The sequence below is a fragment of the Scleropages formosus genome, chromosome 7, assembly GCF_900964775.1.
Source record: "Scleropages formosus chromosome 7, fSclFor1.1, whole genome shotgun sequence".
Lineage (NCBI taxonomy): Eukaryota > Metazoa > Chordata > Actinopteri > Osteoglossiformes > Osteoglossidae > Scleropages > Scleropages formosus.
In genome coordinates, this window is record NC_041812.1 from 9076805 (window position 1) to 9104213 (window position 27409).

The following is a 27409-nucleotide window of genomic DNA, read 5'->3' on the forward strand; positions in this document are numbered from 1 at the left end:
GTGGGGGGGGAGGGGGGGTTTAACCTGAACAGGTTCCTTTAACTGTGCGCCCATAATGATGGATCAACTTCCAGCCCAAATGATATTTGCTGTAGATGTGCGCTCTCGCATATCATCGTCGAAACTGGAATATGAACATTAAAAATGGCTGCTTGTAGCGCGACGAGCCGTTGCTAGGCAACCGCATCGCTCTCTGACCAGAGTTGGAGGAATGAAAAATGTCTCGCCATCCCGCAGGAGCCGGTGGTTTCTTTGTCGTTTTTCTCGTGTTTCCGAAGAAATGGAATTTTGACTTTGTTCAAGTTCAGCGTGAGGAGCTCAGACACCCGGAGAGAATCTCAGATTATCGTAAGGATTATTAAGAGCTCTAATGTAATATCGAGGTGGTGCAGGAGAACAGCAGGTAGCACTGGTGCCTCGCAGCTCCAGGGTAGTACTGGATGTGGGTCTGAATCAATCTCAGTCTGTGTGGAGATTGCATGTTCTCCCTGTGTTTGTGTGGGTTTCCTCCCGTTGCTCTGGTTTCCTCCCACACTCCAAAGACATGCCTTTCAGTTGAGTTTGTGACTCCAAATTGCCATTAATGAATGTGTGTGTGTGTGTGTGTGTGTGTGTGTGTGATGGCACTGTGATCCGCTGGTGTTTTGGCCAGGAAGTACCTGTCCACACACCCTTGGGTTCCAAGATAGGCTCTGGACCACCGTGACCCTGCCTTAAGAAGCACCTCGTGATGACGATTGATGATGTCCGTTTGTTCACCTTGTAATGCTGTTCCTGTAAAACTGTCGCAAGTAAATTTTAAGATTTAAATGTTCACACTAAAATATTATTTTTTTCCACACATGATGGTTTTCTGCAGTGACTTACAATGCAGAGCTCCATACACTGATATACCCCTGTATAAAGCGGGGTAACTTTTACTGTAGCAGTTCAGAGCAAGTACCGTCATCAGGGGCACTAGAGCAGGAGGTTGGATTTCGGGTCCTTCGAGTGGAAGGTCGCTGCTCTAAACGCTGCTCCAGTGACACGGCTCATGACCTCTGCTGTTCGCTTCTTGGAGCGCGGCGATTTACCTTCTCCGTGTCTCTCATTTCATGTTCACCACTGCAGCATGAAAGTGGACACCGGTACAGGAAGGACACTCGTCCTCTTAGTCTCGTCCTTCTTCCATTTCTCCTCACGGGTCTCTTCTCTAGGTCCCGTTTTTAATGAGGTAGAAGGACCGGGAAAACAGCTTACCTCCGAAATCTACTTTGTTTTACCGCAGCTGCTCGGTGGTCAGCGGTGCAACGAGGCCAGGCGGGTCTCTTCCAGCCAAGCTGTCCTCATGGTAGACATCTGTCCAGCTTGTTCGTAGACGTCTCCTCCCGATCAGGTCCTTCGTCCTCCGTGACGTGTGAAGGTGTCACATTAACGTTCGTTCCTCCATTCGTTAATTCATACAAACATCCTGCCGTAAACCAGCCGAGAAGATGAAGGCCTCGTCGTTTACAGATGCACATGTTTAGCGGTAAAATGCGGCCGGTTTGTTTGTTCCCGTGCGCTGACGTCAGCGGGGGAACACGTGTGCGTGTCCTGCTGTCGCTGGGGCTGATGCGCCCCCACCCCCCCCAGGCCCCGTGGCGAGGCGTCTAAAAATAGACTCCGAAACTCACCAGTTCGGATGGGGGGAGCAGCCCTTGGCTGTAGGTCGCGGTGAATCCCTGCCGTCCGGAGCCTCGGTCCTACGGCTTTTCTTTACCTTTCGGTGGATTATTTTATTAACTCTTAATTATCTGACGCTTTTAACCAAAGCCACCTGCGCTGTTAGATTTGTGCGCTAGATACCTGCACTGATTTACCCATTGGGGCCCTTTTACTGTATCACTACCATGATCTGGGGTACTTCAGCAAAGATGGGCCTTGAACTTGCAACCTCCAGGATGCAGGTCCTTGGTCGCAATGCTACCTGCCGCCTAGTGCTCTCAAATAATGTATTTAATATCGCATTGCGTGAGAGAAGGCGGTCCTTCCCGATGCCCTCGAGGACTGGCTCCGAGGGCTGGGTTCGAGGACCGAGGACCGGGTTACTGTGACGCGCTCCGCTTCCCCGGGTTAGACGCGAGCGTCAAGATCGAGCACCGGAGGCTGAGTGAAGGTCGTTGGCGAACACACGAAGTCACTCTTAGTTGTTCACCATGACCCTTGGGGGCATCACAGGCGCTAATCTGCTGTACGCTGCGCCAGAGTAAAGCCCCGATTAAGTTGTAAACGCCTAACGAAACACAGTAAGGAGGCTAATTGTTTCGAAATGCTCGTTTTTGCACTTTGGATTAATTGCAAACCGTCACAAAGCCATTTTTTTAAATCCAGTTATTACTGATATTTCAGCTGCTGGATAGAAATATGAAGCCTAACCTTTTCACTGTTCAAGTGTAGGAGTTTACCAGATTGAATTTCCCTGTGGGGTCAGTAAAGGTTTGCTTGTTCGTTCGTTCGTTCATGAGACGCAGGTTATGGATCCAGGAATAAGGTAGGAGAGGATGGATTTTACTCTATTAATGCACTTTTTCAGCCTAATGAAAATGCCCCTGCGGGGGTGCTCTCGGTTGGGTTTGACGGCACAACTGGTACTTTCCAGCAGGGGGCGTGGTGGTTAGAGCTGCCACTTTACCGTCTGAGGTCCCGGGTTTGTATCGTAGCTCTTACCGTAGTACCCTGGTCAAGGTACTTACCCTGAACTGATAAAGTACAGATTACCCAGCTGGATAAAGGGGGACATCAGGGTAACTTGTTGTACAAACCTAACACTTCAGTCAACATGGCAAAAAGTGTCAGATAAATAATAATAATTACTTATTAAATTTGAGAGCATGTAATGAATCACGGCCAAACAGGCTTTTTGTGATGTTTCAAAGTGTTCCTTTACGAGTTGCTGTGTCGCCACCCTGAACGTGTGCGTGCGGAACGCTGTTAACGGAGCGGGCGGTGTTGCCGTGACCCGGCGCCGCGCGTTTCGTTTCGTTTCGTTTCGTTTCGTTGATGAAAAAGAGGCCCGCTGTGTTTTCGCCGCTCGGGACGTATGATTCTTCATGGGTTCTGACACGACTCTCGCTGCGGGCCAAATTGTCCAAGAATGTGCAGCCCATGTGATCGGAGGCGTCCGCGCCTCGGCCGTGTCCTGCTTGCTTCGTCGGCGAGCCGCTCGAGGGTTTGAGGATCGATCTCTCCGGTCAGGGTGAGGGGGAGGTGTCTCCCACAAAGCCCTTCTTTCAGCTCCGGGCAGCTGAACACAAAACAGCTGCTTCTCCTTTATCTCCTTCAAGTGGAATTTATGACGCGGGAATGTAATGGACGATTTAGAAATGAATAAAATTAAGATCATAAATGGAGCATAACTGTTGTTGCATTGTTATGGGAACAAAGTGCGCTAGAAGCTCCTTCCCGCCTTCCCGCCGCAACTGCGGGGCTTCGGTACCGCGTGCGTAAGTGTGCGACGGCTTTCGACACAAAGCCCAGCTTCTGTTCGCAGCTTTAAGTATTAGCCTCGTTGGACGTCTGGGCAGAGCACACACACTTGCATGAAATGTAAATGGAATTGGGAAGAAATGATTAGGCTTCCGAGGACGGGCTGATTCACTGCTTTTCTATGTAAATGTGGGATTTTCTTGATGTTTCCTCCCACGTAAACATCTCCTGGGCCCACATGCCGCACCTCGGTCTGCTGGGCCGCTGTGTTCCGCTCCACGTGTCGTACAGTCCCACCGGTGACTGACTCAATAGTTCTTGGCTGGATGGATCTGTGGATGGATTGACTGATCGATAGAGAAATGGGTGAAAGATTGATAGAGGAATAGATTAATGGAGCATGGATAGGGAAAGAGGTGGATGGATAATGGGTAGAGAATGATGGATGGATGATGAATGGAGAAAGAGATGGATGGAGAGGGAAAGGGATGGATGATGGACAGAAAAATGGATGATAGAGAAGTAGATGGGTGGGTGATGGACCAAGAAATGGAAGGTGGATAGAGAAAGAGATGGATGGACCATGGAGAGGAAAATGGATGGGTGATTGATAGGGAGATGGATGGATGGATGATGGACAGAGAAACGGATGATGGATAGACAAAGATGGATGATAGATGGAGAAGTAGATGGGTGGATTATGGGTAGAGAAATGCGTGGATGGATGATGGACCAAGATATGGAAGATGGATAGAGAAAGAGATGGATGGACGATGGAGTAGGAATAGATGGCTGATCGATGAAGAAGTGCATGCATGATGGGTAAAGAAATGGATGGGTGGGTGGATGATGGAAAGAGAAATAGATGAATACATGATGGGTGGATGACGGATGATGGATCGATAAAGAAAATGATGCACGGATAAATGTGTAAATAGATTGATGATTGATCAGGACTTGATTGATTTTGAAGGAAACTGCATGACATTAAACAAACATCATGTTTGCCTGTGAGGTCCAGGCTGTTGGAGAGGAATCGGACGTGTTGCCGCATGTAATCGGTGGCCACGGAGTCACGGCGGAACACGAGGACACGTCCGAATGAGCGTGCGGAAGCAGAACGTTGCGTCCGTTGCCTTGGCGACAGTCGCGGAGGGGTTTTTAAGGAGCTTGCGGAGTTGGGAGGAGTCGCGGCGAGTTCCGTCTTCACGCCGCCCGTCCGCTCTTCGGATCACTTTCATCCCGGTAGGGGACGGGCGGCGACTCTCTAGGACTCCATTAAATATAGAAAGGGAATTGATGCTCCGCGGGACACCTGTGTCACTCTGACCTCCAAGATGAGAGGAGGGAAGACATTGTTACTTCAGGCAGCTCTCCTGCCTGTCGATGTGGAGAGTGTGAAACTTGGAGAACATCTCGACATCAAACGCTGATCACGCCCTTCCGTCTACAGCATTTACCCGTTATCAATACTCAGTGCTCCGGTGCAGGGTCGCGGTGGTCTAGAGCTTATCCTCGAAGTAGAGGGTGTGCGGGAGTGTAAGGGTGGAGATGGCAGTCCGTCACGGGGCAATCGCTCACTCACACGCACACGCAGACAGAGAGTCACAGACTTTGCCCTTGCTCTTTATTTAGCTCTGCTGGCCTCCATGGTGTATGTGAGGGCGCCAGGTGCCAACTCGTGTTTGACGTTCCCCATTCAGATGCGAAGTGTGATGTGTTGACAATGACATGGAACCCTCCGTATTTACTGCAAACAAACATTAACCCTTTCCGCTCTTCTGTTTGCATTCGTATGGTCACAGTTCACTTTTAGATGCAGTTTCATCTGGGAGCGGTACTGCACAAACACGTCTTTTGCCCGTGGGGACAGGGAGGCTGTCGGTAGATGGCAATGGTGATGGGCACTTCAGGTGGATGGCAGAGAACGCAGGTGGCCGCCGGCAGCGGATGGCGCGGGACGAAGCCGGACACTGGCGGCGGATGTCGGTGGACGCTCGCTCCAGGTCGCAGTGGACATAGACTCCGGTGTTGTCTGAGGAGACGGATCTTTCTAGCCTCACGACGGCCCGATCCTCAGTTTGTCCCTATTGATCGTACATCAGTCAAATGAGAGCGTAATGAAGTAGTCGGTGGACTGCGAGCGTCTGAAGCACTTAGACGGCCGCAGCTCGGCCGGGGGACGAGGTCCCCGGGCTTCCGTCGGCCGTCTTCTCCTCGCTCTGTCTCTTCCTGCGGCGCCTCGTCTCGTTGCTCTCGTGCCGCACGCCCGACGCGTTCATTACGTCTCCTCTCGCTGACCGTTTGGGCGTGTCCCCAGCTGCACTTCTTCCTTTTACGTTCATTTTAATTGCTCACCTCGCACTTTTCTCCAAGATGACTTTGCAATGTGAGGTTTGCACGCTGTGCAACGTACGCCGATTGACCCGTTTGTACAGCAGGGTCATTTTCAATGCGTCCATTCGGGACAAGTGCCTTGTTCTAGGCTACTGCAGCAAGAGGTGGGACTGGAACGCTGGACTGGATCGGAAAAGGTGAAGGTTCTAACCACCGCGCCACCTGCTGGGTACCGACCGTATTTCAGCTTCTCTTACTGAATTTTCCGTGTGTGAAGGTGATTGTTTTTCTCGAGTTTGGAGGGCTGAATTTAAATGGGGTTTGATTTTAAACACACCTCTCCAACACCACCAGGCCCGTTTCCTGCTCCCGCGGCGCCTCCTGCTTCCCGTTGGGTGTCGGACTGTTCCTGGGTGCGGTTCGTTATCCTGCCCCGGTGGGTGTCGGGTGGCAGGTCCAAGCCCGCGGTTTGAGCCGCGTGCCAAGTGCTTTCGCCACCGGCATTCCGTCGCACGCCGCCCAGCCGGTCCGCATCAGGTGTTCACGAGTTCCAGCGGAAAGTGGAGTTTGAAACGATGCTGATGCCAAGATACGCCGGAGGAAAAAAAAACCTGAATTTGACAGAAACGTGCCCGCTTCGCTCGTCTCCTCGGAGCACGGCTCCGCACCTGAAGACTGCAGGCAGCGGACAGATGGAGGCTCAGTTTCAAAGCGAGGAAACGGACGCGTGTGTAACCAGACACGACCGCCGTTCCGGAATAACGCGCCGCACGGCCCGCGTGGAAAAAGAGGGATGAGATAGACGCAGGGCGACGCGAGGCGGCAGGCCCAGTTACATATCTGTCCCTGCTGTGTGGTCCACCATCGGGTGCCCCACCCAGAACAGTGAAATCGGCACGTGGGCCGGCAGCGGGCGTTCTTTTTATCATTTATTTTTAATATGCAGAATGAATTTTTTAATAGTTGGAGAACATCACCGTCTAGGGTTTGACAAAGCTGGAGCGAAAAGCATGCCGCCCGCGTCCCGTTTAGGGGACCTTTTGCACGGCCATTCCTGCAGACTGAATTTATGCAAATGTCTCTCCGCTGGCTTTCTGTAGCTGTTCTATCAAGGCCCTACAAGATGCTCAAAGGGTCTGCAGCCCATCACCTACAGGACTTGAGCGCTGTGCTCGTCCACGTCTGGGCGCCGTGCTAGTTCCACTCACAAAGGGTCCCGAGTTAAAAGGCTCTAGGTTCTCCATTTTGTCCCCAGTGTGGTGGAATGAACTCCCTCTGGCCCTCAGAGCTGCTGAATCCCTCCCAGCATCCAAAAAGGGTCTCAGACCCATCACTTTCAGAGCCACTTCTCTCCTGATCTCCTGGCAGCTACATAAATGAGTCCAACGCCATCTGCTATAATGATCTATGTTTTTGCTATCTGAATGTCACTTCTGTAGGCAGCTACTTGAGGGATGTGAACCGGCAACATGGTGGTTTTAGACAGACAGGCTGTGCATCGATAATCCCGTGTCTGTGTCTACACCTCATCATCTGTTGGATGACCTTTTGTGCATCACTTTGGAGAAAAGTGTCCGGTGAATAAATATAAATGCAAATGAAATAAAAGCCTTCGAGGTATGCAAATTATGAAATATTCTTATTGGATTTCGTTTTGAACCCCCCCCCCCCCCCGACACTTTGACGTAAAGGTCGCACATGGTTTTGGACTTGCTGAAAAGCTCATCTTACTGCATTTTTCAGATCAGCCACAGATACAGTAATTTCCGCAGAATTAATTTAACAATACCTGTTGAAATGAAGAAAAAGACAGATTTGCTGTGCACCGCACATACCGCGGTAATACTGCTGCAGCTCTGCTGGGCTGCTTCTTGCTCCAGGGCACCATGGCAGTTCGCTCTGTAGGCTCCTGCTCCAGCGTGACAATAAAACACACCCAGCGCGCTTCTGTTACATATTAGTCATAATGGCAACTCTGAATGAATATATTAATTAGGGTTTAAAGTGACCTGTTCTGTCCTTCCTTTTCAAATTACCACGGTACCTTGTTTGGCTGCACCCGAGCTGTGCGATAACCATAAAAGGTGGCAAAGTGACAGTTTGGGACCACCAGAACCCCCCCCCCACCCTGGTGACTGGGGGCACAGTAAATGCCCCATACTGTGTTGTCAGGGTATGAATTATGCATCGCTACATACGGGGGGGTCGACATGGGAGGGGCCTGCCTGGGCGAGTCGGTGTTTCACTTCCTCTTCCTGCTGCGTCTCGCGGCCCCACGCGGAGCTCCGGCCGAACCCGGCCAAAGGCACGGATTTCATAATGGCGGGAAACGTACGGGCGGCAGGTGGCGTACTGGTTAGGGGCTGCTTTGAAACCCTCCTCTCGATCAAGGCGTTTACCCTTAAGAAAGGTAAAGCGCGGAGGTTCTCGGCTCTGGCTCCGTTGTGGTGAAATGACCTTCCCCTGCAGAATCTCTGTCCGCATTCAAGAAGGGTCTGAAAAGTCACCTTTTCCGGGCCCATTTCACCCGTGATCTCTCCAGCTCGTGTACGGCGTAAATGTTCATGCACCGTAACTCCATGAGCATCACCAGATAAAGCCTTTATACAGTCGCTACTCCGGCATTGTTTTTGCTTGCTTGTGTATCTTTTAATATTTAAAAAAAAAAAAACATAGAAATTGGTAGGAGGGTATCGGGATTTATCTATCCTGTGTTTTATGCACCTACTTGAACGATGAACCTCGGTGCAGCAAGTGGAAGGCAACAAACTAGCCTCACTTGAGAGTCACGTGTCTCCAGCTACGTCTCCTTCTCTTAATGTAATGCATAAATTGAATTTTCGCTGAGATGTACTATGTCGCTTTGGACAAAAGCGTCTGCTAAATGAACGAATGTAAATGTACCCTGAAATTACCCTGATCTATATATGGGTCAATTAGTGTAAGTGGCATTTCCAGGACGAAAGATGTGCCACTTGTTAAAGGAGCGGAAGGTGGCTGCAGCAGCGAGTCGAACCCCCCGCCCCCCCGCCGGGGTCTCGGGAGACGCGGAACCGCTGCTCCCCTCCGCTCCGGATTAATGAGTGAGATTATAGCCACAGGTGCTTATCGCGTGTGCAGCCGGAGCAACTGCTCATTTCCCAGAGGATTGTGGGAGTTATCGAGGGCCGGATCTGCAATCCCTCTCGCTTTGTTAAAGGTCAATAACTCTTGCGATGTTTTCATCTGAGTGGGAGGGGATGTACCGCGGTTATTACGTCCGCACCTCTCTTCCTAGGGATGCGACCCGACGTGCGAGTGGCGGACACGTGTGATCGTTAACCGCCTGGACTTCATTTACTCCGTTTATTGTGCGCAGTGAAGACGTGTGTCCCTCTCCCCACCCCCACCCCAACACCATTTCAAGGTCCCTGCGCTTACCCGTCACTCGCTGCAGCTCTGCATCACTCTGCTCGGGTGCGATTACTTGGACTCTCGGCGTCGGGGGGGGCAGGTAACACAGCAGTCCTCCCTGAGCGAGGTGAGGGCCAGTAGGGGGGTATCAGCTGCGTGGTCCGGGGGGGGCGCTGGGTTGCCGCTGCTGCCTGTCATGGATGTGGCCGGTGGTTGACCCCCCCCCCAGCGATCGAAAGGTTTGCGGTCGTCTTGCTCTGCGTCGCGGGCTCTTACGGAGTAACCGCGTCCTCCGCTCTGGTCCTATGGAGGAGGAGAATGCGTATGCTGCTTCTGGACTTAGAGGTTTCAGGTTCGAATCCCACTTCCTGCTTTTGTACACTCGATCAAGGTACTTACCTTGAATTACTCCAGCAGAAGTTACTCTGCCGTACGCATAGTTAAATAGTTATAACTAGCTTAACAGTGAAAACCGCTTTGGAGAGAGGTGTCGGATAAATAAATGAACGCACAGGTGGCGTGGCGGATCCCGATCCCAGCCTCCGGACCCTTGCGGGTGTTGCCTTGACAAGGGATCTCGTATGTAGTTTAGTCCCCATGTGTGTTTGTCTCACTTATTGTTCCGAAATTCAGTTGCAGAAGCATGGAAATAAGGAAAAGTCTATCCTAGGCCTTGAACCCACAACCTACCTGTTTTGTCACAGTTACGTGAACATCACTGCAACCCTGAACAGTGGCGCATTGTGATATAGGGTCTACCCGCTGCCTTCGAACCCTGGTGGTTTCACTGAGGGCTCTTTGTTCCACTTTGGTGCTGTGTCGACCTGCACAGCTGGGTTTTGTTGCCTGGCGCTGGGCGAGACCTGGTATCCGCCAGCCAGAGAAAGTTCTAGACTGTGTGTGTGTGTGTTGCATGCTGGGAAAGTATATGTGTGACCGGCCCGTGGGGAAGCCGTTCCAGCGCCCCAGTGTGTAAAAACGGCTAACAGGGTTTGTTTCGCAGTTTTTTATCACGGGAGGAATGTGGGTTTGGATTCGATTAGGGATCGAGTCTCATTTCTACAGCGAGCGTCTCGGTGAAATACGACCCCTCGCAGATGGCGGGTGGGAGGTCCAGGAACCCGCGTGTGATAGTCGCCTTGCAGCCTGTGTGTGTGTGCGTGATGGTGAAATTACGAGCGTTCGTACGCACGGTCGCACTTCGGCTGGTTGCCTCTGCCGGAAAATGGGGATCATATAGGCTGTCGCTTCGCACCCGTGACCATGGAGCTCCCTTAATGGGGGGGTCGGGGGAGGGGGTTTGTCTTTGGGGTGTGTCAACCGTGTTTCTCACACTTGCGTTCTGTGCAGTTTCGGTTTGTGGTGTGTTACTGTTCGACGATGTTTGGGTTTATACTCTAAGCTACTTGCACTGATTTACCCATTTATACAACAGGGTAATGTTTACGGTATCAGTTCAGGTTGAGTGTACGTCACCACGGTGAATAAGGTGTGTGGGCTCATAACACGTAGAGTTCGTTGGAAGTTGCTTTAGAGAAAAGCGTCTGCTAAATAAATGTACATGTATGGCTAACCTTTTTCAGTGATTCTGACTTTGGAGTTATGAACAGACTGAGTTATGAACAGACCGCTGTTCCAGTTGTGTTCATAAGTTGAGCAGCCGGAGTATAACTTTTAAAATTATACACTGTACCCTTTTGTGTACTGCTGGATGTTTACTAAATGTAGGTGAAGAACTGTGTCCAAGGGTCCAGCGGCAGTTTCCTCCCCCCCGTCCGCAGATCAGCACCGGGAACCAGATTCTCCCGGGTTCTACAAGGTCTGTCCGGTCCGGACCTTGTTTGCTGAAGACTGTGGCACACAGCAGGGCAATGAAGGGCCTTTTCTGGTGCAGACGACCAGGTCAAACATGGGTGTCCTGTGGTTTTTTTTTTTTTGGCTCGGTGGGATGACTACAGTCAATAGATGTTTGATTCGTTTTGGATACGAAGGGAACTCGACGCTGCAGCTGTTCCCCTCCCGCCCGCTGCACGGCTGACCGGAGGAATGCGCTCTCGGCTCGCTTCTGGTCTGGCAGAACGTGCGCTTCTGTGAAATGGTGGGTGCAGTTAGATGCCCGTGCAACGTGTTTAACGCCGCGTACACACACACACACGCGCACTCGCACAGTCGTGCATTTATCTTTCCCACCTCGTTTGGCCTCTGGTTGCGCGAACCGCGGTAACCCAACCTGGGGACTGGCGGGCACCGAGCCAGCAGCCGTCCAGCAGGGAGCGTATCCGGACTGCAGGCGGGACTCGACCTCAGGAATTTGGGTTCCATTTAAAGTTGGCGATGGTGGTAATGGGGGGGTTTAATGTACACTCTTTGAACAGTCAAGCTCCACTTGTGTTCTTAATTAGCTGGGGACACTCAATTATAATACACATGATTTGTGTTGTTTGCTATATTGTAGCATATCTTCAACCAGCATTTAAAGTACGTGTCTGCAACCAAAGCCCTGTATGGGGATTGAACCTGCAACCATTTATTTGTTTATCGGACTCGTCTCTCTAATGCGATGTACAACGCAGTGCGAAGAAAAGTGCATCAGCAGCAGAGAAAGAGCTTTAGGCACAGACGCAGGATTGTCGACGTCCAGCTTGTCTGTCTGATACCACCATGTTGCTGGGTCACATCCCTCCCCAGCTGCCTATAGAAGTGACATTCAGATAGCAAACACGGACATGATCGTAGCAGATGGTGTTGAACTCATTTATGCAGATGTCAGGAAATCAAGAGAGAGTTTGCGATGAAAGAGATGGATTTGAGACCCTTCTTGGATGCCGGGAGCGATTCAGCAGCTCTGAGGGACAGAGGGAGCTCATTCTACCACATCAGGACAAAAACTGAGAACCAACAGCCTTTTCATTGTGAACACCTGCTGAGTGTGCCTCATAAAGAGGTTGAGGAGCACAGTCCTGCTGGTGTGTCGGGAGTGATCAGGTGCTGATTCTTTGACCATCTTATGAACCTTAACCAGAATTCTGCACTACAGGACACTATTGGAGACATACAGCTTGAACAGCAGCATTGGGTATCAGCTGCAGGGGCTTGACGGTGCGGCTGGAAGACCAGACGGGTGGCAGCTGCAGAAGACCGGGTGAAATGTGACCGTGACCTGGACCGGGAGCTCCGTAGAGAGATACAGACTCAAACCGGTCCTTTTATTGACGGGTTGGTCACCGTAACTCCGGAGAGACAGACCGCCTCATTTTCCGGTATCGTGACCATTCTTGAGGACCCTACCCCAGTTCTCGGTCTCACCCTGAACTGTGTAGCGTGTCGGGCGTGACCGTGAGGAGAATATAAATCAGATTTGCGTTGCTGTTTACAGCGCTCACAGCTGTTGCGGGAGGAGAGTCGAAGAAGAAATATATTCCTTGAAGCAATAAAGTGGTGGAATCAAAATTCTGGACGCGATGCAAATTGGAGCGGGGAGGCAGGGAAGCCGATTCGCTCCAGTTGACACGTTGGAAGCAGCGGTTGGAGCGTTTCTCGAGCTCCTCTCAGCGACTGGGAGAAGCCGTCTGACATGGATCAGCTGCTCGGCCCTTTTTACACTTGTGCGTGTGTCTGCGTGTGTAGTGTTCCCTCTACACGGCTGGAGACGATGTAATAGGACATTATTATTATTATTATTATAATCATTATTATTAATATGTGGCTCAGTGCTTGAGCTGCGCATTCTGGTGTGGGTTCGAATCCTGCTCAAAAGTGGGCAGCAATTGCATGCTGTATGCATGTTTGCAACCCAAAGACATGTGGAAGAAGGTGATGGTAAACCATGTGCGTACCCTCTCTTACCACAAAAATCACCCGAGTGGTCACTGCGACCATGCCCTGACCGTGTCTAAAACCGTGGAAATAAATGGGCGAGAGAGCACTTTAAAATGATCAGAATTCTAATTCATGAAGGTAAAGACGTTTTGGGGTCTCGTCTAATTTTGGACGCGTTGAGGAGATTGGCCGGCCGCCCACTCCTCGAATCACGCACCCGCGTCGCGAGCAGATGCGTTTAACCCTAATCCTGCATGAGCCATTAGCTGTATATGCAGCGGCCCCACGCCTGCACGTCGCCCTCGGCATCTGCCTGCCCTTGATTGCCTGGGGTACCTCTGTAATCCGATGCTACGGTCATCCTCAGGTTGACGGAGCAGCCTGACCGTGTGCTGTGCCGCGCAGTCTGGACCGCTTCCTCCTCTGCGGTCCTGTTTCTCTTAGGGTCCGTTTCTTACAAGAACATACAAAAAGGTGGAACGAAAGGCTCTTTAGACCCAGGGACTCCCAGACCGGTCTGGATGACATGGGGCTGCTCTTTTCCTCTAGCAACACTGTAGGTCTCCACTGTCCAGCTTCTCTCTGGGCTGCGGGTACCGGGGTAACCATAACACACGCCTCGGGTGGTCCCGGTCAGCAGCGAAGGGCTCGTCTGACGACGGCTCTTTCTCGTACGAAGGCCTTCGGCCTGGCGATGGTCTCTCCGTCACCATGGTGATGCTTCTCGTTAAGGCGCACGGCATGGTCAATGTGCCCCACGGTCACTCTGCCCCGCAGCGAGTCCTCCTCACGGTCCGTCTGTCTCGTAGCGGCTTTACCCCACGCTCATTCTGCCCCGTGATCTTGGGGGTTTCCTCCGTGTCACGGTTGGCTCTAAAGACTCTCCTATACTGCCAGCAATTAATGAACGGTGCCCTTTCTTCCCGGTCCGAGAACTTCACGTTCCCGCGTTCGTACCCGCTCCCGCACGGCACCCTTGGCCGAACGCACGCCGTTCCTTTGCGGCGAGGCTCTTTGCGCCCGGTGCGTTATGAACGTGTGCAGGTTGAGCGCCAGAATATTATTACTGCACTAATTCATGACACGATTAGATTTAAAAAGTACATTTTAATCCTTGCGGCAGCTCTCCTTTCAGTCTTATTCCTGTGTGGAAAGCAGCTGTGTGTGTGTGTGTGTGTGTGTGTGTGTGTGTGTGTGTGTGTGTGTGTGTGTGTGTGTGTGTGGCTCACTGACTCACGGTGAGGCTCTGTTAATAATTACCACATTGTGCTGAGAAACATGGAAGGGATATGAAGAGTAAAAAAAGAGAACGTGCCCCTTGTCCATGTAAATTACCCCTTTATTGTCGACCCAACTGTCAAATGTGACAGTTGACCTTGAGGGCGAATTTGAATAACACACGCTCTGCTCTGATTGGTCAGCGGGGACGTATCCTCTTCCGATTGGATCGTTGCGCTCTATCGTTGGGGATTGTACTCTGAGCTGCGGGGCGCTTTGTTTTGTGAAACGCGGTAGATCGGACCTCTGTAGGACCCCGTCTCCTTCGCTCTCGTCTTTACGGATTTTCAGTTATTCGTCTTATGCTTCACTTTGCTTTACACGCATAAATGTATATGCACATATATACAGTATGTAAATGTAGTGTCTTGCACAGTTATTCAGACCCTTGACCAATTCTTTCATTCATATTTGTATTGTTTATCGCGCTTGTAAACATTAAACATGGGGTTCGTGTGCCGCCGTCACTGGGGTACAGTGAGACGTGGCCCACTATCCGACTCGGAAGAATTAATTGCGATCTCTTTGTGACATCGTTGTGAGGGGGTTCCTGCTGAACTCCTTGTTGCTGTGAAGCTGTTGCTCTGGTTTCCTCATACATCCAGCTCCTGAGGAGATGGTCCACTGCTGTCGCGATCATCACGGGCACTTCAGGGGTCATCGTTGGACTGCGTGTGGTATTCTGCGGGTCGGGCTTACTTCGGAGGCTCCCGTCTGCACATTAACACTTCCGGCGGATAATATAGTACCTGACCCTCCGGGTGGGCGGGGCTTCGGCCTCCCGCGATGCGTCTGCGCTGAGAGCCTCGAAAAGCAGACAAACGGAAGCACGTGCGACGTGTTCGGTTTTGCTGCGGCGTGTTTTCGCTCATCGCCCGACTCTTCAGTTTCCGTTTGAAAGGGCCGGAATATTCCGCACCGACCGGCAGGATCGCGCTAATGATCGAGGCCTCCCGAGCGTCCCCCGACCTTGTTGTGGAGTCAGCCCGGTTCCCTGGAGCTTCTGAGACACGCCCACGTGTCCGACGCGTGTGTTCTAGTTTGTTTGTTTGCGCTTGTTCTCGACGCACTCGGAACGCACTCGGCCGTCCCGCCGCTGGAGCGACGCGCGGACCCCTTCCTGCTGCGGTTGGACGGAGGTTCCGTTTTCCGTACGGCTCTGCCCTGTGCGAGGGTTCCAGGTGTGTGTTTGTGGATGCAAATCAGGTCTCCGGAGCCTCCTACACTTCAGCTCCGTGTGTGTGTGCGTGTGAGAGAGAGCGCGTGTGTCCGTCTGCTGGGCGCTCGTCGCTGCCTGCCGTCAAAGGCTGTGGACTCCACGCTCCGTGTGGCTTTCTCGCTCCAGGGTGGTGCTGACATTCTGATCGCCCCGAGTTTCCAGGTGCGTCCTGCTCCGCTGGACATGTTCGGTAAGTTCACCTTTTCGTGGCAACGTGCTACGTGCGAAGCGTGAGGGCGAGCATGAATGCGCGGCGGCACCCTTGCGTCCCCGCGCAGTGGACGGTCAGAGAAGTTCACGAGTCCACGTTTTATGCCCCAACATCCGTTTGCTCAGTATCTCCCGACCAGTGGACTTGCCCGGTGCTGACCGTTGGACGGATCGGTAAATGTCACCAGCAGGTGGCATAGTGCCTAGAGCCGCCACCTTGCGCTCAAAGGGTTCGGGTTCAGATTTCCTGCTGCGGAACCCTCGATCGAGGCAGAACCGGGCTCGCCCGGATGCGGACTCCCGACAGCACGCGTTTGGTTTGAGGCCCGGGTTGCGCCGACCGTCGCTCGGTGGCCTCCCTCCGGGGCGCGCCGCTCGCTCCGCTCCTCCCGACCGCCGTGGGACGAGTCCGGCGGCGCCGCTCCGCGTTCCTGCCCCGTGACGGGATTCCGGGAGGAATGACGATCTCGCCGCGGCCGACTCCCGGCTCGTTTACGTCTCGCGATAGTTGGGGGACGGCGGCTCCCCGCGAGCTCGGTCGGATTGCGCCGAACGAGCGCGTCCGGATCTCATTTGGCGACGTGTTTTGTGCCTTATTGGCTGCAGAAAAGATGAAGCGAGAGTGTAATAAGTGTAACGTATCAGGGGCGTTTTCTTTTCTCCTCTGTTTTGGGACACAATGGAAATGTTATTGGCCTCATTTAAATAGAGACACATTTGCCTACTGTCCTGAGCCGTCAACCGTGGTTCTTATTTTTGGAACCGTGTGTGTGTGGGGAGTCATTTGTGCCACAGCTATTTAACTAAGACAAAAAGGCACACTTTTGCTACCCGTTTGTCATAATAGTAAATATGAATATGTCTTAATAAGGCTCAAAAGCAGTCTGCTCCTTTTTGTCATTCTTTTTCTTTTCCAAGTACCGCGGTACCCTGCTCGCCTGCGTTCCACTTGCCTGATGACCATATAAGCCCGCGCGGTGTGATGGAGGTGGGCGGAGTCGTGGCGTTGACGCCTAAAATGGCGACTTCTTGTAGGCTCCCCGCGTTAATAAACAATAGCGAGAGACCCTGCGCGTCGCTCTCACGTCCCCGGTGTTTACTTTAACGCCAGCGGCTGGGCGCCGCGCCCCCTCCGCCCGCCGACATTCCGCAGGGAGGAAAGGAATGGAATTCCAAGAGCCGAGCACTCCTCTTGGACCCGCTGCCGCCGTGTTGGCCATTTTTAGGCCTGGCCCCCGCTGCATGTGTGGTGTGTGGGGGGGGGGGGGGGCTTTCCTTAATTTATTTGTTTAGCCGAGTCTTTCAGCCCAGGAGTTAAAGTCGTCTTTCACAGCTCGCGGTCCTACTGCTTTACAGCTTTCCATTTTACTGACATTCCTTCCTCTGGGTCACAGTGGTGCAGTTCCCTTCTGGGATCTGAACCAAGAGCACTGAGGTCTAAAGTTCAGCTCTCTGCCCACTAAATCCTGATGTATACAACCCATCTTAAGAAATAAACCGGCTCTTCGCCCTACCGTCACGGTCAGGAAGTCTGTTTGTAACTCAAATTGTTTGTAACTCCAGCGTCACTTTTACCAATCAGTCGCAATCAAGGTTAATAATACAGATGTCCCTCCAGTTGTTCACCGTTTGGGTGCTGTGTACAATCTGAGATAGCTACAGTAAATAAAAAAAAAAATAATAAAAAAAGTACTTTGCCACACTTTAATTAACTTAAAGCAACAATAAAAATTAAAGCAACTGACAGTAAAAATCTCTGAAAATTCGCTGATTCATCCAGTAAAAGTGCAGGGTTCCTCATCTCGCTGTTGATCGCCGACACTTGGGAACACCGGACACAAGCTGCGAACGCTGTGACGGCGGGTCGAATCGAGCCGGTTCCGCGGTGCCGTTCCGGTCGTGTCCTCTCTACTGCCACCTATGGGCTCGGAGGGTAAGCACAGCTCACGTTCGTTGCATCGCGGGCAGCGGTTCTATAAAAGAGGTGAGAAGGGAATGTTGGTGCCTTTGAAAATGCACAGCTTGCGAGTTGGTGTATGTTGTCCTGCGAATGGTTCAGAAAGGATTTGCTCGTGTGCGTTTTCACTCTGCCGTGCCTCCGGACGCTGCCGCGCTCTGCGAACGTGGGCCTTTTCGCGCGGAATTATGCGCTGTAAATTCCGTTAGAAAGCGTGAATGAAGCCGCGCTCCCGCCACACATAGCCGCAGCACCTTAACTACGGTACGCCGACTCTCCGGTGGATATTGCTTTTATGCAGAGCGCACGTTCCAATTAGAGAATTATGATAATCGCGGTTCCGATTACACGGCGAAATCAAAGAGTAAATCGCACGCCGTCTGCCCTTTTTCGAGAATGATGTCATAGTCGAAATAATCACCCGTCTGGTGTATGCATATGTATGTTGAATTCACTTTGTTTTGTTTGTATTATTCATGCTGTGTGAATTGCTTTATGTAACTGTGGGGCGGTTGTTGGCGGTGGCGGTGATGTACGTTTTAGTGAAAACCACTTCAGCATTTCAATATCGTGCTCGTTATTTGTTTGAGTGGCCCAAGGGGAATTTATTACGCAGGGCAGCGTGCGTGCGGAGAGGCGTTTCCAAATTCACGCAACGGTGATGCCAAATCAAATAAGTCCCTTCGGTATAACGTGACCAGTCTTTTGGGTGAAAACTTTCATAGGCGCCGACGCGAACGCGGTGGGTCCGTGTCCGCGATGGGAGGCACGCGTCGCGTCCTCTTGCGGTCCGGCCTCGGACCCTGGCCTTGGGTTCGGGGTTCTGCTTCTCTCTGTCCGCGCTACTTCTGAATAACGCGGCATGTTCGCTTTAGTGGGCTGTGTGTGTGTGTGTTTAGTAATATATTGGGGTCACCAGGGGGCATAGTGCTTAGGTTTTGCCTTCCTATCATAGGAGCCGGCTTTGAATTCCTGCTCTTGCTCTAGTAGCCCTGATCAAGGCACTTCCCTTGAACTGATACAGTAAAAATTACCCTGCTGCATAAATGGGAAAATCACGCTAAGTAGTTTACATCATATCTTACTTCATTCACAGTCCCATTCATGTATTCAGAACTGCCGGATATGAATACAAAATTAAGTGACATCATTATGTCGATTTAAACGGAACTTTGCTGAGCGAAGAGGAAAGACGGGATATTTCCGGAGGCTTCGGTAGGAGGACTGTCCCTTGCTCCGGGTCCGAATGGCCGGCGGGAGCGAGCTGGACGGCAGTTTTGCCCGTGTCCCGGTGTGACTTCAGCAGTTCCGCGGGACTCTGTGTCAGCAGCGGTTTGCGGTCCAGCGCCCCGTTCGGAAAACACTCCTCAGACTTTCCAATGAGAACATAATTTGAGGGTTTTTTTTTTTTTTTTTTTTTCTTTTTTTTCTTTTTTTTTATGTTGCATCAGGCAGCGAATTTGCTGGGGCCTGAGAGTGAGATCCTGGGCGGTTAGCGTTCCAGGCTTTGTAGCACATAGGAGAACGTGGAGCGTCGCTGTGTCTCCACCTTCCTTGGGGTCAGCACCCCTTAGATCTCCATTACGCAATTAATAAAGGTACATATGTAACGATATATATGTAATATTTCATATATATATAAACAATACATAGATGCATACAGACTATTTTTATCATATGTTTCTTATCACTTTCATGTAATTAGAAACAATATTTGTACGTGAACATGAGATGCACAAAGAACAAATGTACACTGCAATGGCTGGGAGAGGATTAAAAAGTGAACTTGCGTTCGAGACTGAAGTTGCTTAAGGGAACAAATAGAGACACGGTGCGTTTCACGGAAAAAGTTTCACACAAAAAGTGCAACATTTGAAAGACACGGCGATGCGTCAGCCCCCGTTTATATAATGTATAAGGCGGCACGTCGTCAATTTTTAATAGAGCCCTTTATTATTAAGCGGGGTGCTTTGTGTTTTTTCTTTCCCCCACAATTACAATTTATTTTTTGAATTCGGTGGCAAAATTTTCACCTGCGAATTAAAGACCCCCCCCCCCCAACCCCGAACCTCCGCTGACCATTCCTGTCCCCTGACTGCTGTTTCCCTCTCGTCGGCAGGTGACATCACACAGAAAGGCTACGAGAAGAAGAGGGCCAAACTGATCGGCGCCTACCTCCCGCAGCCACCAGGTAGCACCGGGGCGGGGCGTTGTCGGTTCAGCTCGCAACGCGGTCGATCTGATGAAGGCAGGACCCCCCCCCCCCCCCGAAGATCAACATTTGTCACCCACGTGACTTGCGCTCGGAGGAAAGAGCGCGCCTGGTCGGACACCGCGGGCGACGATCTGCTCGTCTCCCCGACTCCCTGTCTGGAGTTTTTAATAAAGGCGCTTGGCCTGGACTCCAGTGTGTCTGCGGGAGCGTCGAGACTCCCGTTCCCTCCTGCGCGCCTCCATTTATCATCCCGCTGCCACTCGGCCGCAGCGTTTCTGCCAGCGGGGCCATTTTCCTAGAGTCCTCTGGGGAATTTGAGGCTTCTGTTTGTGGACCAGCCAGTGAGAAGGGCGTGCCGTTATTGTTCCGTAATGTAGAAATATGTGGGCATCGGATTAAACATGAACACCAAATGTGTATTTTAAGGCCAGAGGAGCACAGAGGAACGCTTATCTGTAGTTATTTGATTTTTAATTGAGAGCTATAATATGCTGTTACGGTACTAAATTTATGTTAATGAGTAGATCAGTTATTTTTTATTCTGAGCACCTGCGGCACGGAACCGCTGCGTTTACAGCCGGCTGCACGGCTGCAGAATGGAGAACTCCTCTTCTCTTGTCTACCTGGAGTACGGTTTTGTCTCTGGGGAGAGACATCTGTCATCCTCTGTTGTCATGGCAACAGACACACCGCGATGCCTCGGTCGGCGGAACGTGTTGTTGGGTTTCAGTCCCAGGAATCTGCCAACAGGTTGCTGAATGAGGTTCGTGACAGAAATCCTTTGGAGGCCGAGAAGTGGGATTGGCCACGAGCTTCTGCGGTTGTGCTGTGAGGAATGTTCCAGAATCTAAGTAACTTTGCAGATTTTAAGAATCTAAGCACAGAGATCGAGGTGGAATGCAGTTTCCCAGCAACTGCAGCACAGTCCCTTGAAAAGTGTACGTCCACTGTGTGTGTGTGTGTGTGTGTGTGTGTGTGTGTGTGTGTGTGTGTGTGTGTGTGTGTGTCGCACGGCGAATGTGCCTGCGTTTACTTTCCGAGCCAATAGATGGCAGTAAAGAGCACGTGACCAGAACAGTGGGTTGGACTGCCTTAATTCAACTCGCTTCCGCGGTGTTTGCAGCTTAGGTCTGGTGTTCCTGAGTGTTGGTGATCGATAATAAGACGAGGAACGTTGCACGTGGTTATGGGATGAATCACTCAGTAACTGGCATCGGATAGGAGTTTGTGGAAATTACTTTGCTTTCAGTCATTTTTAATTATTTTAATTTTATTGTAGCTCATTAATTTAAAGAAAATATTAAATATATACATATTTGTATATATAATGTTCAATAATATGTCTTATGTGTGCATATTCATTAAATATAATACTAAAATGAACTCTTACAAAGTATTTTATTGATGTACGTTCGAGATTTTTACAGAACCTAACCAGTGAATAAATGGACTGACGTGTATTACTGACATTTTACTGAATGTAACATAGTGGTGGGATAGCATAGAATAGGATAGGTACTTTATTACTGTGTTATATTAATTAGTGCAAGATAAGGACTTTATTAGTCACTGAAGGAAAACTCGTGAAAGTGACTGGATTTGCCAATAAATTGAAGTACGAATACGACTTCCATACTCGGTGGCGTGCGTAAGCCGAGGAGCCGGCGGATGTGTAAAGTACCCAGGTACGAAGTGCATCGTGCCGACTGTTATCGGCCCAGCCACGTGGCCCTGAATGCGCACCGTGAGAGAGGTTCGCTGACAAATCGTGGGCCTATAATAATGAAAAGGAGGCACTTTGTACCTGTGTTCCTCACACACCCACTGACTCCTCGTGCGAAACGTTCAGTGGCAAATTGTTGGCGGAAGCTGATGGGTCTGGAGACGTGAGCTCCCGTGTAAGGGGAGCACCTTTTGCTCAACTCGGCAGATGTTTCCTAGAGCTGGGGGTCCAAACGGATGCCGGAATTCGAAAGTGGACCCGTTACCTTCGACGATCGCTGACGACGGGACATTTAATAACTTCTTAACGTTAAAATGAAGATTTTCAATGAAGGCCTTGATGTATTTTTTAATGGTTTTTCTTTCGCATTTCATAACCGGTGCGTTCAGAAGTAATGACCTCGTGGCTCCCGAGTCTGTGCACGTTTACAGTCTCCCGCCAGCGTGATGTTTTCCAGGGCGATGCTCATTTATTTCCACGCCTGCTTCTCGACGGGCAATATTGCCCAAGTGCTAATGACGGATAAACTGATTTATCCAGCGAGATGCATAAGTGTCGTTTCTGATGTGAGCAGAGCCAGCATGTTCTCGTATTAAGTTTCGGGCTTAAATTAGCTGCGTCTGCCTGCATCCGATGAAATGAGCCAGCTGGGGGGGGGGGGGTCAGTTTCGCCGGCTCGTCCCACCTGCCGTATCATGGGAAATCGGGAAGGGCTCGGGGCGGGAGCGGAGGGGATTTGCGGCGATGCCCGGAAGGATCGCGGAATTCGGTCCGTTCGAAAAGCCCGGTATTCCCAGCCACCATCCTGGTGAATCGCTTCGTACCGTGCTGTGGGCACCTCGGTTTGAGTCTCTGCTGTGCTGCCCAAGGAGCTGCAATATGGGGCAGTAGGCGGCGTAGCGGTAACAGCCCTCGTCTTGCAATCGAAGGACTCGGGTTCAAATCCTCCCTCCTGTTGTAGTTCCCTTGATCAAGGTACTTATCTTAAATTTGTACAGTAAAAATTACTCAGCTGTATGAATGGGTAAAGCAGTGTAAGTAGCTCAGTGTACAAACATCACATTGCAAGTGAGCCTGGACAAAATTGTTAAAATGGTGAATTGGTAATACTGAAAATAGATCTGTTTTGGCTCAGCTGGTCACATGCCTCTGTTCCGTTTCCCCTAATTGTTTACAGTGACCCCTGCAGGCCAGTGGGTGTACGCGGGTGAATAGCGCATTGCGTTGCCTGACGGATCCTGCCCCCTGTGTGGTTTAAGGGGACGAGATGTAGAAAAGGAGGCGCCTGGTATCTCGCCGAGGTCCTTTAAGTGTCTTCAGAATGACTCGCGCTACACGGATGGGAACGTGACGTCTCGGGGGTGTGCTGGGGTGTCTTGCACCTATCTGACAGTAGGGGACTGGGGTCACACCTCCGCGGTGCTCTGCCACCATGTGGCTACACTCTGAGGCTGATAGAACAGCTGTTGGCTGCTTCCTTGTGATGCCCAGAATCGTGCATGATGTAGGGTATCCCAGTGGGCGGGGCCATTCCAGTGGGCGGGGCCATGCTTTCTGACCATGTTCCTCTCTGTCTGCCCCAGGGGTTGAACCGTCTGTGCCACTGGAGCGCCGAGCCCCCGTCACCCCGTCCTCCTCCTCGCGGTACCGGCGCTGCTCCTCGGGGTCCAGGGATGAGCGGTATCGGTCAGGTAGGTCGCGCACACGCACACACACAAATAGGAGGAACCCATAAGGCTGCAGATCTTTTTATCATCTATACCTTGTGATATATGAGTGAGGGGTTTGTGAGTGAGACCTGCAGGAGATGAGGTCTTCCACTGTTTGACTCTGAAACACAGGTTCCAAAGCACAGGTTACACAGGGGCCTTTGAACCTCAACCCAGAGGTTCACCGCTGCCTTTCCACCTCTTGTCGGTTTACATGCCCTTTTCTCCAAAAATACACCACCATCAAAGTTCCTAATCCCTTCTGGACCTGGTCTCTCCTACAGTGCAGCAGGGACACTGTGTTCCTCCACTTCTGGACACTTCCTGCCCCCCCGCAATCAAAAGTCTGCAGATTCTCACTTTTAGCTCAGATGTGTTGGAACAAACTCCCTCTGTCCCTCAGAGCTGCTGAATCCTTCCCAGTATTCAAGCAAGGACACACACCTATGTTCCTATGTCAGCTTAGCAAGAAAATATAGTCTATAATCATTTTGAAGAGAGACTCTTTGAGCTATTTATGAAAGTGAATATTTTCACTTGTGCAGAAGATGGAAGGTCTCTTATTTGGACAAGGCAGGCAGCAGTGGTCCAACAGCGATTTGCGCATTCAGGGTCTTTGCTCCTCGGCTCCTTCACCGATGCGCCACCTGTTGGTGTTGCGCTGCGATCTGTTGCTGCCGCCACCGCGTTCCATTGAAGGGCTGATCTTCCAGACCCGATGGCCGAACTTCTAGAGGTTCGAGGGTGTCGGTCGCCTGGCTCCGGATACTCATCTTCGCTCTGAATTTCAAAACAGGAAGTTAAAATGTAAAACAGTGGAAGGTGTTCGCTCTCTTCCTGATCTGCTCGTTCCACCCTGACAAACCGTGCTTTGCGCTGCGGTTTGTTCTCTTTGCCACGACGCGGACCATTTATCACGGTTTTCCATACACCGCATTTCCCGTGCCTTTGTTTGTATTGGTCGGCGGGACGCGTCGCCGTCACGTTTCCTCCCGGTACGTCCAGCTTCCGCGGCGGGAGAATAACAGGATCCAGTCTGTGTCGGACGGAGGGCGATTTACGGCGGGTCTGAGCGCGGAGCATTTTTCCTAAAAACAAGCAGGAATGCTGCTCCCGCTGCCAGGCTGCCCGTTCAAGGGCTCCGCGCTAAATGGTGGGTGCGGCCGTCCAGCTGGAGGCGGTTGGCGGAGCTGGACAGTGTCCAGAACAGCTGGAGAAGCACTAACCCCGGTGGAAGGCCTCTTCCCCAGTGTCTCTCTCTCTCTCTCTCTCTCTCTCTCTCTCTCTCTCTCTCTCTCTCTCACACACACACACTGCCCTTAGTGTTTCACGCTGCTCACCCTATTTCACTTTAAAAGTGTTCCGCTGTCATGGGCAGCTGGTAGCGCACTGATTGGAGTTGCTTTGGGTGCAAAGGTTGCTGGTTTGAATCCCACCTCCAGCTGTAGGACCTTTGATCAAGGTGCTCGCCTTAAATTGCTCTAGTAAGTTACCCAGCTGTATAAATGGGTCAACTGTTGTAAATGGCTTAACATCGTAAGTCACTTTAGAGAAAGGTGTCGACTAAATGAGTAAATGTAAGTGTGGCGTGATGGACTGCCTTCCTCTGCTGCCAGGATAGACTGCGGACTGCCATGACCCTTCATTGGACAAGTGGGTATTGATGACGGCTGGATGGCGTCCGTTGGAAATTATATGGGAGGTGGATAGGGAGCCTCGGAGGGTTGGGTTGGTTTTGAAGTACTTGTGGGGCTCGGTGGTTTACTTCAAACATTTTCCCTGGAGTTTGTTTTCGTGATTATTTTGCTGTCTGCGACGGAGCCCGTGCGAGGTTTTCCGACTGTGGTTTCCGCACAAGGCTCGGTAGGGTTAGGTCGAAGACCCACCGTTAACGGAAAGAACCGCACAACACCCCCTTGTTTGCGGAGCACCGACTGCAGAGCGCCAAAGTGCGACGTTTCGGATGCGGCGCCGTGCTGGACGGTTCACCTCCATGTGTGGCAGCAAGGTCAACTCCAAGCAAAAGGGCCCTGCTCTTGTGCCTTTGAGTGAGGTTCCTGGATCTAAGTGGGATAGTACTGCGGTATAAGAGTGAAGAGGTGAGGTGTGGCGAGGGTTGCCCGGGCTTTCCAGGTCTTCCGATGCCCTCGCAGGATCCGCAGCGGAGATCCTGACCTCTGGACGGGAAGGGCGAACGGCTCAGCAGCTGTGCTTCCAGGCCAGGGGTGCGTAAGCGCTCGTTGTGTCGTAAATCAGGAGGCCAGGTGTGCACTGAAGGGATCCAGCTGTGTGTGAACCCAGGTGTGCCAGAAGACCAGCGCATATGTTCAAATGGCTAGAACGTTGGAAAATTGCAACACGCACACGCAATGGTCATCGTCTTCAAGTCAAGCGCACTCGCTATGCCAGGTGTAAAAGACAGGTGCGTAAGATGACCAGGTGCAGACAGGTCCCTGTACCTGAGCAGCACCGACATGTTCCCCCCACCTTTTGTCTTCCAGATGTGCACACGGAGGCGGTGCAGGCGGCGCTGGCCAAACATAAGGAGCGCAAGATGGCGGTGCCCATGCCGTCCAAACGACGCTCCCTGGTGGTGCAGACCTCTATGGATGCTTACACTCCCCCAGGTAAGCAATGTACAACCACACGGGGCAACTGCAACTGCGAGTGTGCGCGCGCGCCCCTCTCCCACCTGCACGGCCCGTCACCTGTGTGCCGTTTCAATTCGTTCGACGGGTCTGGGCGAGCGGCAGGACTGGACTAGCACCGCCCACTTTTACACCTGTTTATACTGCTCGATTAGCTCCGCCCACATCCACTGGCTATGTGTCTGAACCGGCCCCGCCCACTTTCACGCGTGGCTGTTTCAGGATCGCGGAACGCACGAGGTCTGTTGAACTGAAGCAAGTGTGTGGAGAGGACAGCCAGGACCTGTCGCAACTTTATTTTCGTGTGTGTGTGTGTGTGTGTGGGGTCTGTGGGGAAATAACCGTGTACTTCGATGGAGCACAGCTCAGCAGCCCTTGACAAACACTGCTCACCGTGATCAGCCAAATGGCCCTTGTTATGCTTCCCTAACAATTATCGTTAATACAAAATTTGGCGAGAGGCAGCAGTTTCCGTACCTCTGAGAGCGTGACTCAAGGTGTGCGTGCAGGTGCCTGAGGGCGTGTAGCGAGGCCCCGAGGACTGTGGTGCCGGGGGACGGCGGCGTGCGTACGGCAGCACCCCCCACTCAATCATGAGCACGCGGGCGGTGTTCCTCCCCCGCTGTAGATGCGGTCACGTGCTGCGGACCGTCAGATGAGGTTCTTTCCCGTCCCGGTTTCAGCGAAGATGCCCAGCGGAGTCCAGTATCTCCATTGCAAAGGCAGAGCTGCGAAGATGGAAACGCGTGAGCAACGAACGGCGGTCGTGGACCGGACTGGATCCGCAGCTTTCTTCCTCTTCCTTTGATCAACCGCTTTCCCCGTTACTTCCTGTCGCTCCTGTTGCCGCGGACACGTGCGCGGCGGTGTCGTCACGCTCGCTCTCTCTCTCTGGCTTCACATTAACGCTGATCCGACGTGCTGAGTTTCCCTCGTAACTTAATCTACCAGGGGATCGCCGAGAACCTGGGAGGTTTGGGGAGGCTAATGCGATTTAGGGGGTTGCTAGGCAACAGCTTATGTAGCGATCAACAGATGCGGCCGCTTGTGTCAGCAATCCGGTTTCCGAAAAGAAAGCGCGGTTGGTCCTCTGCGGTCACGTGTTTACTGGGAGTGTGCTCTCTGAATGAGCCAGCGGAACACAAAGGGTGGACAGTCGCCGAGGATCCCCCGCTGTCTAAAACCAAAGTCCTGGGTAGACACTGAGGTCACACACTGAGCGCGTTACACGGGGCTCTGCACTGACCCCCCAGAGGATGACTTTCCTCTGTTTTTGAAAGTGGTCTTTCGCTCTTCAGCTAATGTGGAAAGCGATGTTTAGCCATTATGATAATTGTAAAGGTTGTCTTTAATTATGCGAATTTGGGAGGACAGTTGATGGCACGGTCCTTGGAGCCGTTGCCTTCGGACCCAAGGTCGCCGCTTTGATTTCCACCTTCAGCTATAGTACCTTA

The 27409-nt window shown here is 51.7% G+C and overlaps 1 protein-coding gene across 8 annotated transcripts in view; it reads left to right on the forward strand.

Moving 5' to 3' along the window:
* Nucleotides 1-27409, forward strand: part of LOC108937677 (disco-interacting protein 2 homolog C-like) — a 73352-nt gene that overhangs the window by 14659 nt on the left and 31284 nt on the right. For 7 of the 8 annotated variants that reach the window (XM_029253435.1, XM_029253437.1, XM_029253436.1 and 4 more), the window contains exons 2-4: nt 19780-19851; nt 23182-23289; nt 25809-25934. In XM_029253435.1, coding sequence (XP_029109268.1) covers nt 19780-19851; nt 23182-23289; nt 25809-25934 — 306 coding nt within the window. Of the gene's footprint in view, nt 1-15585; nt 15684-19779; nt 19852-23181; nt 23290-25808; nt 25935-27409 lie in introns of those variants that run through there. The other variant, XM_029253440.1, reaches the window with a different exon arrangement.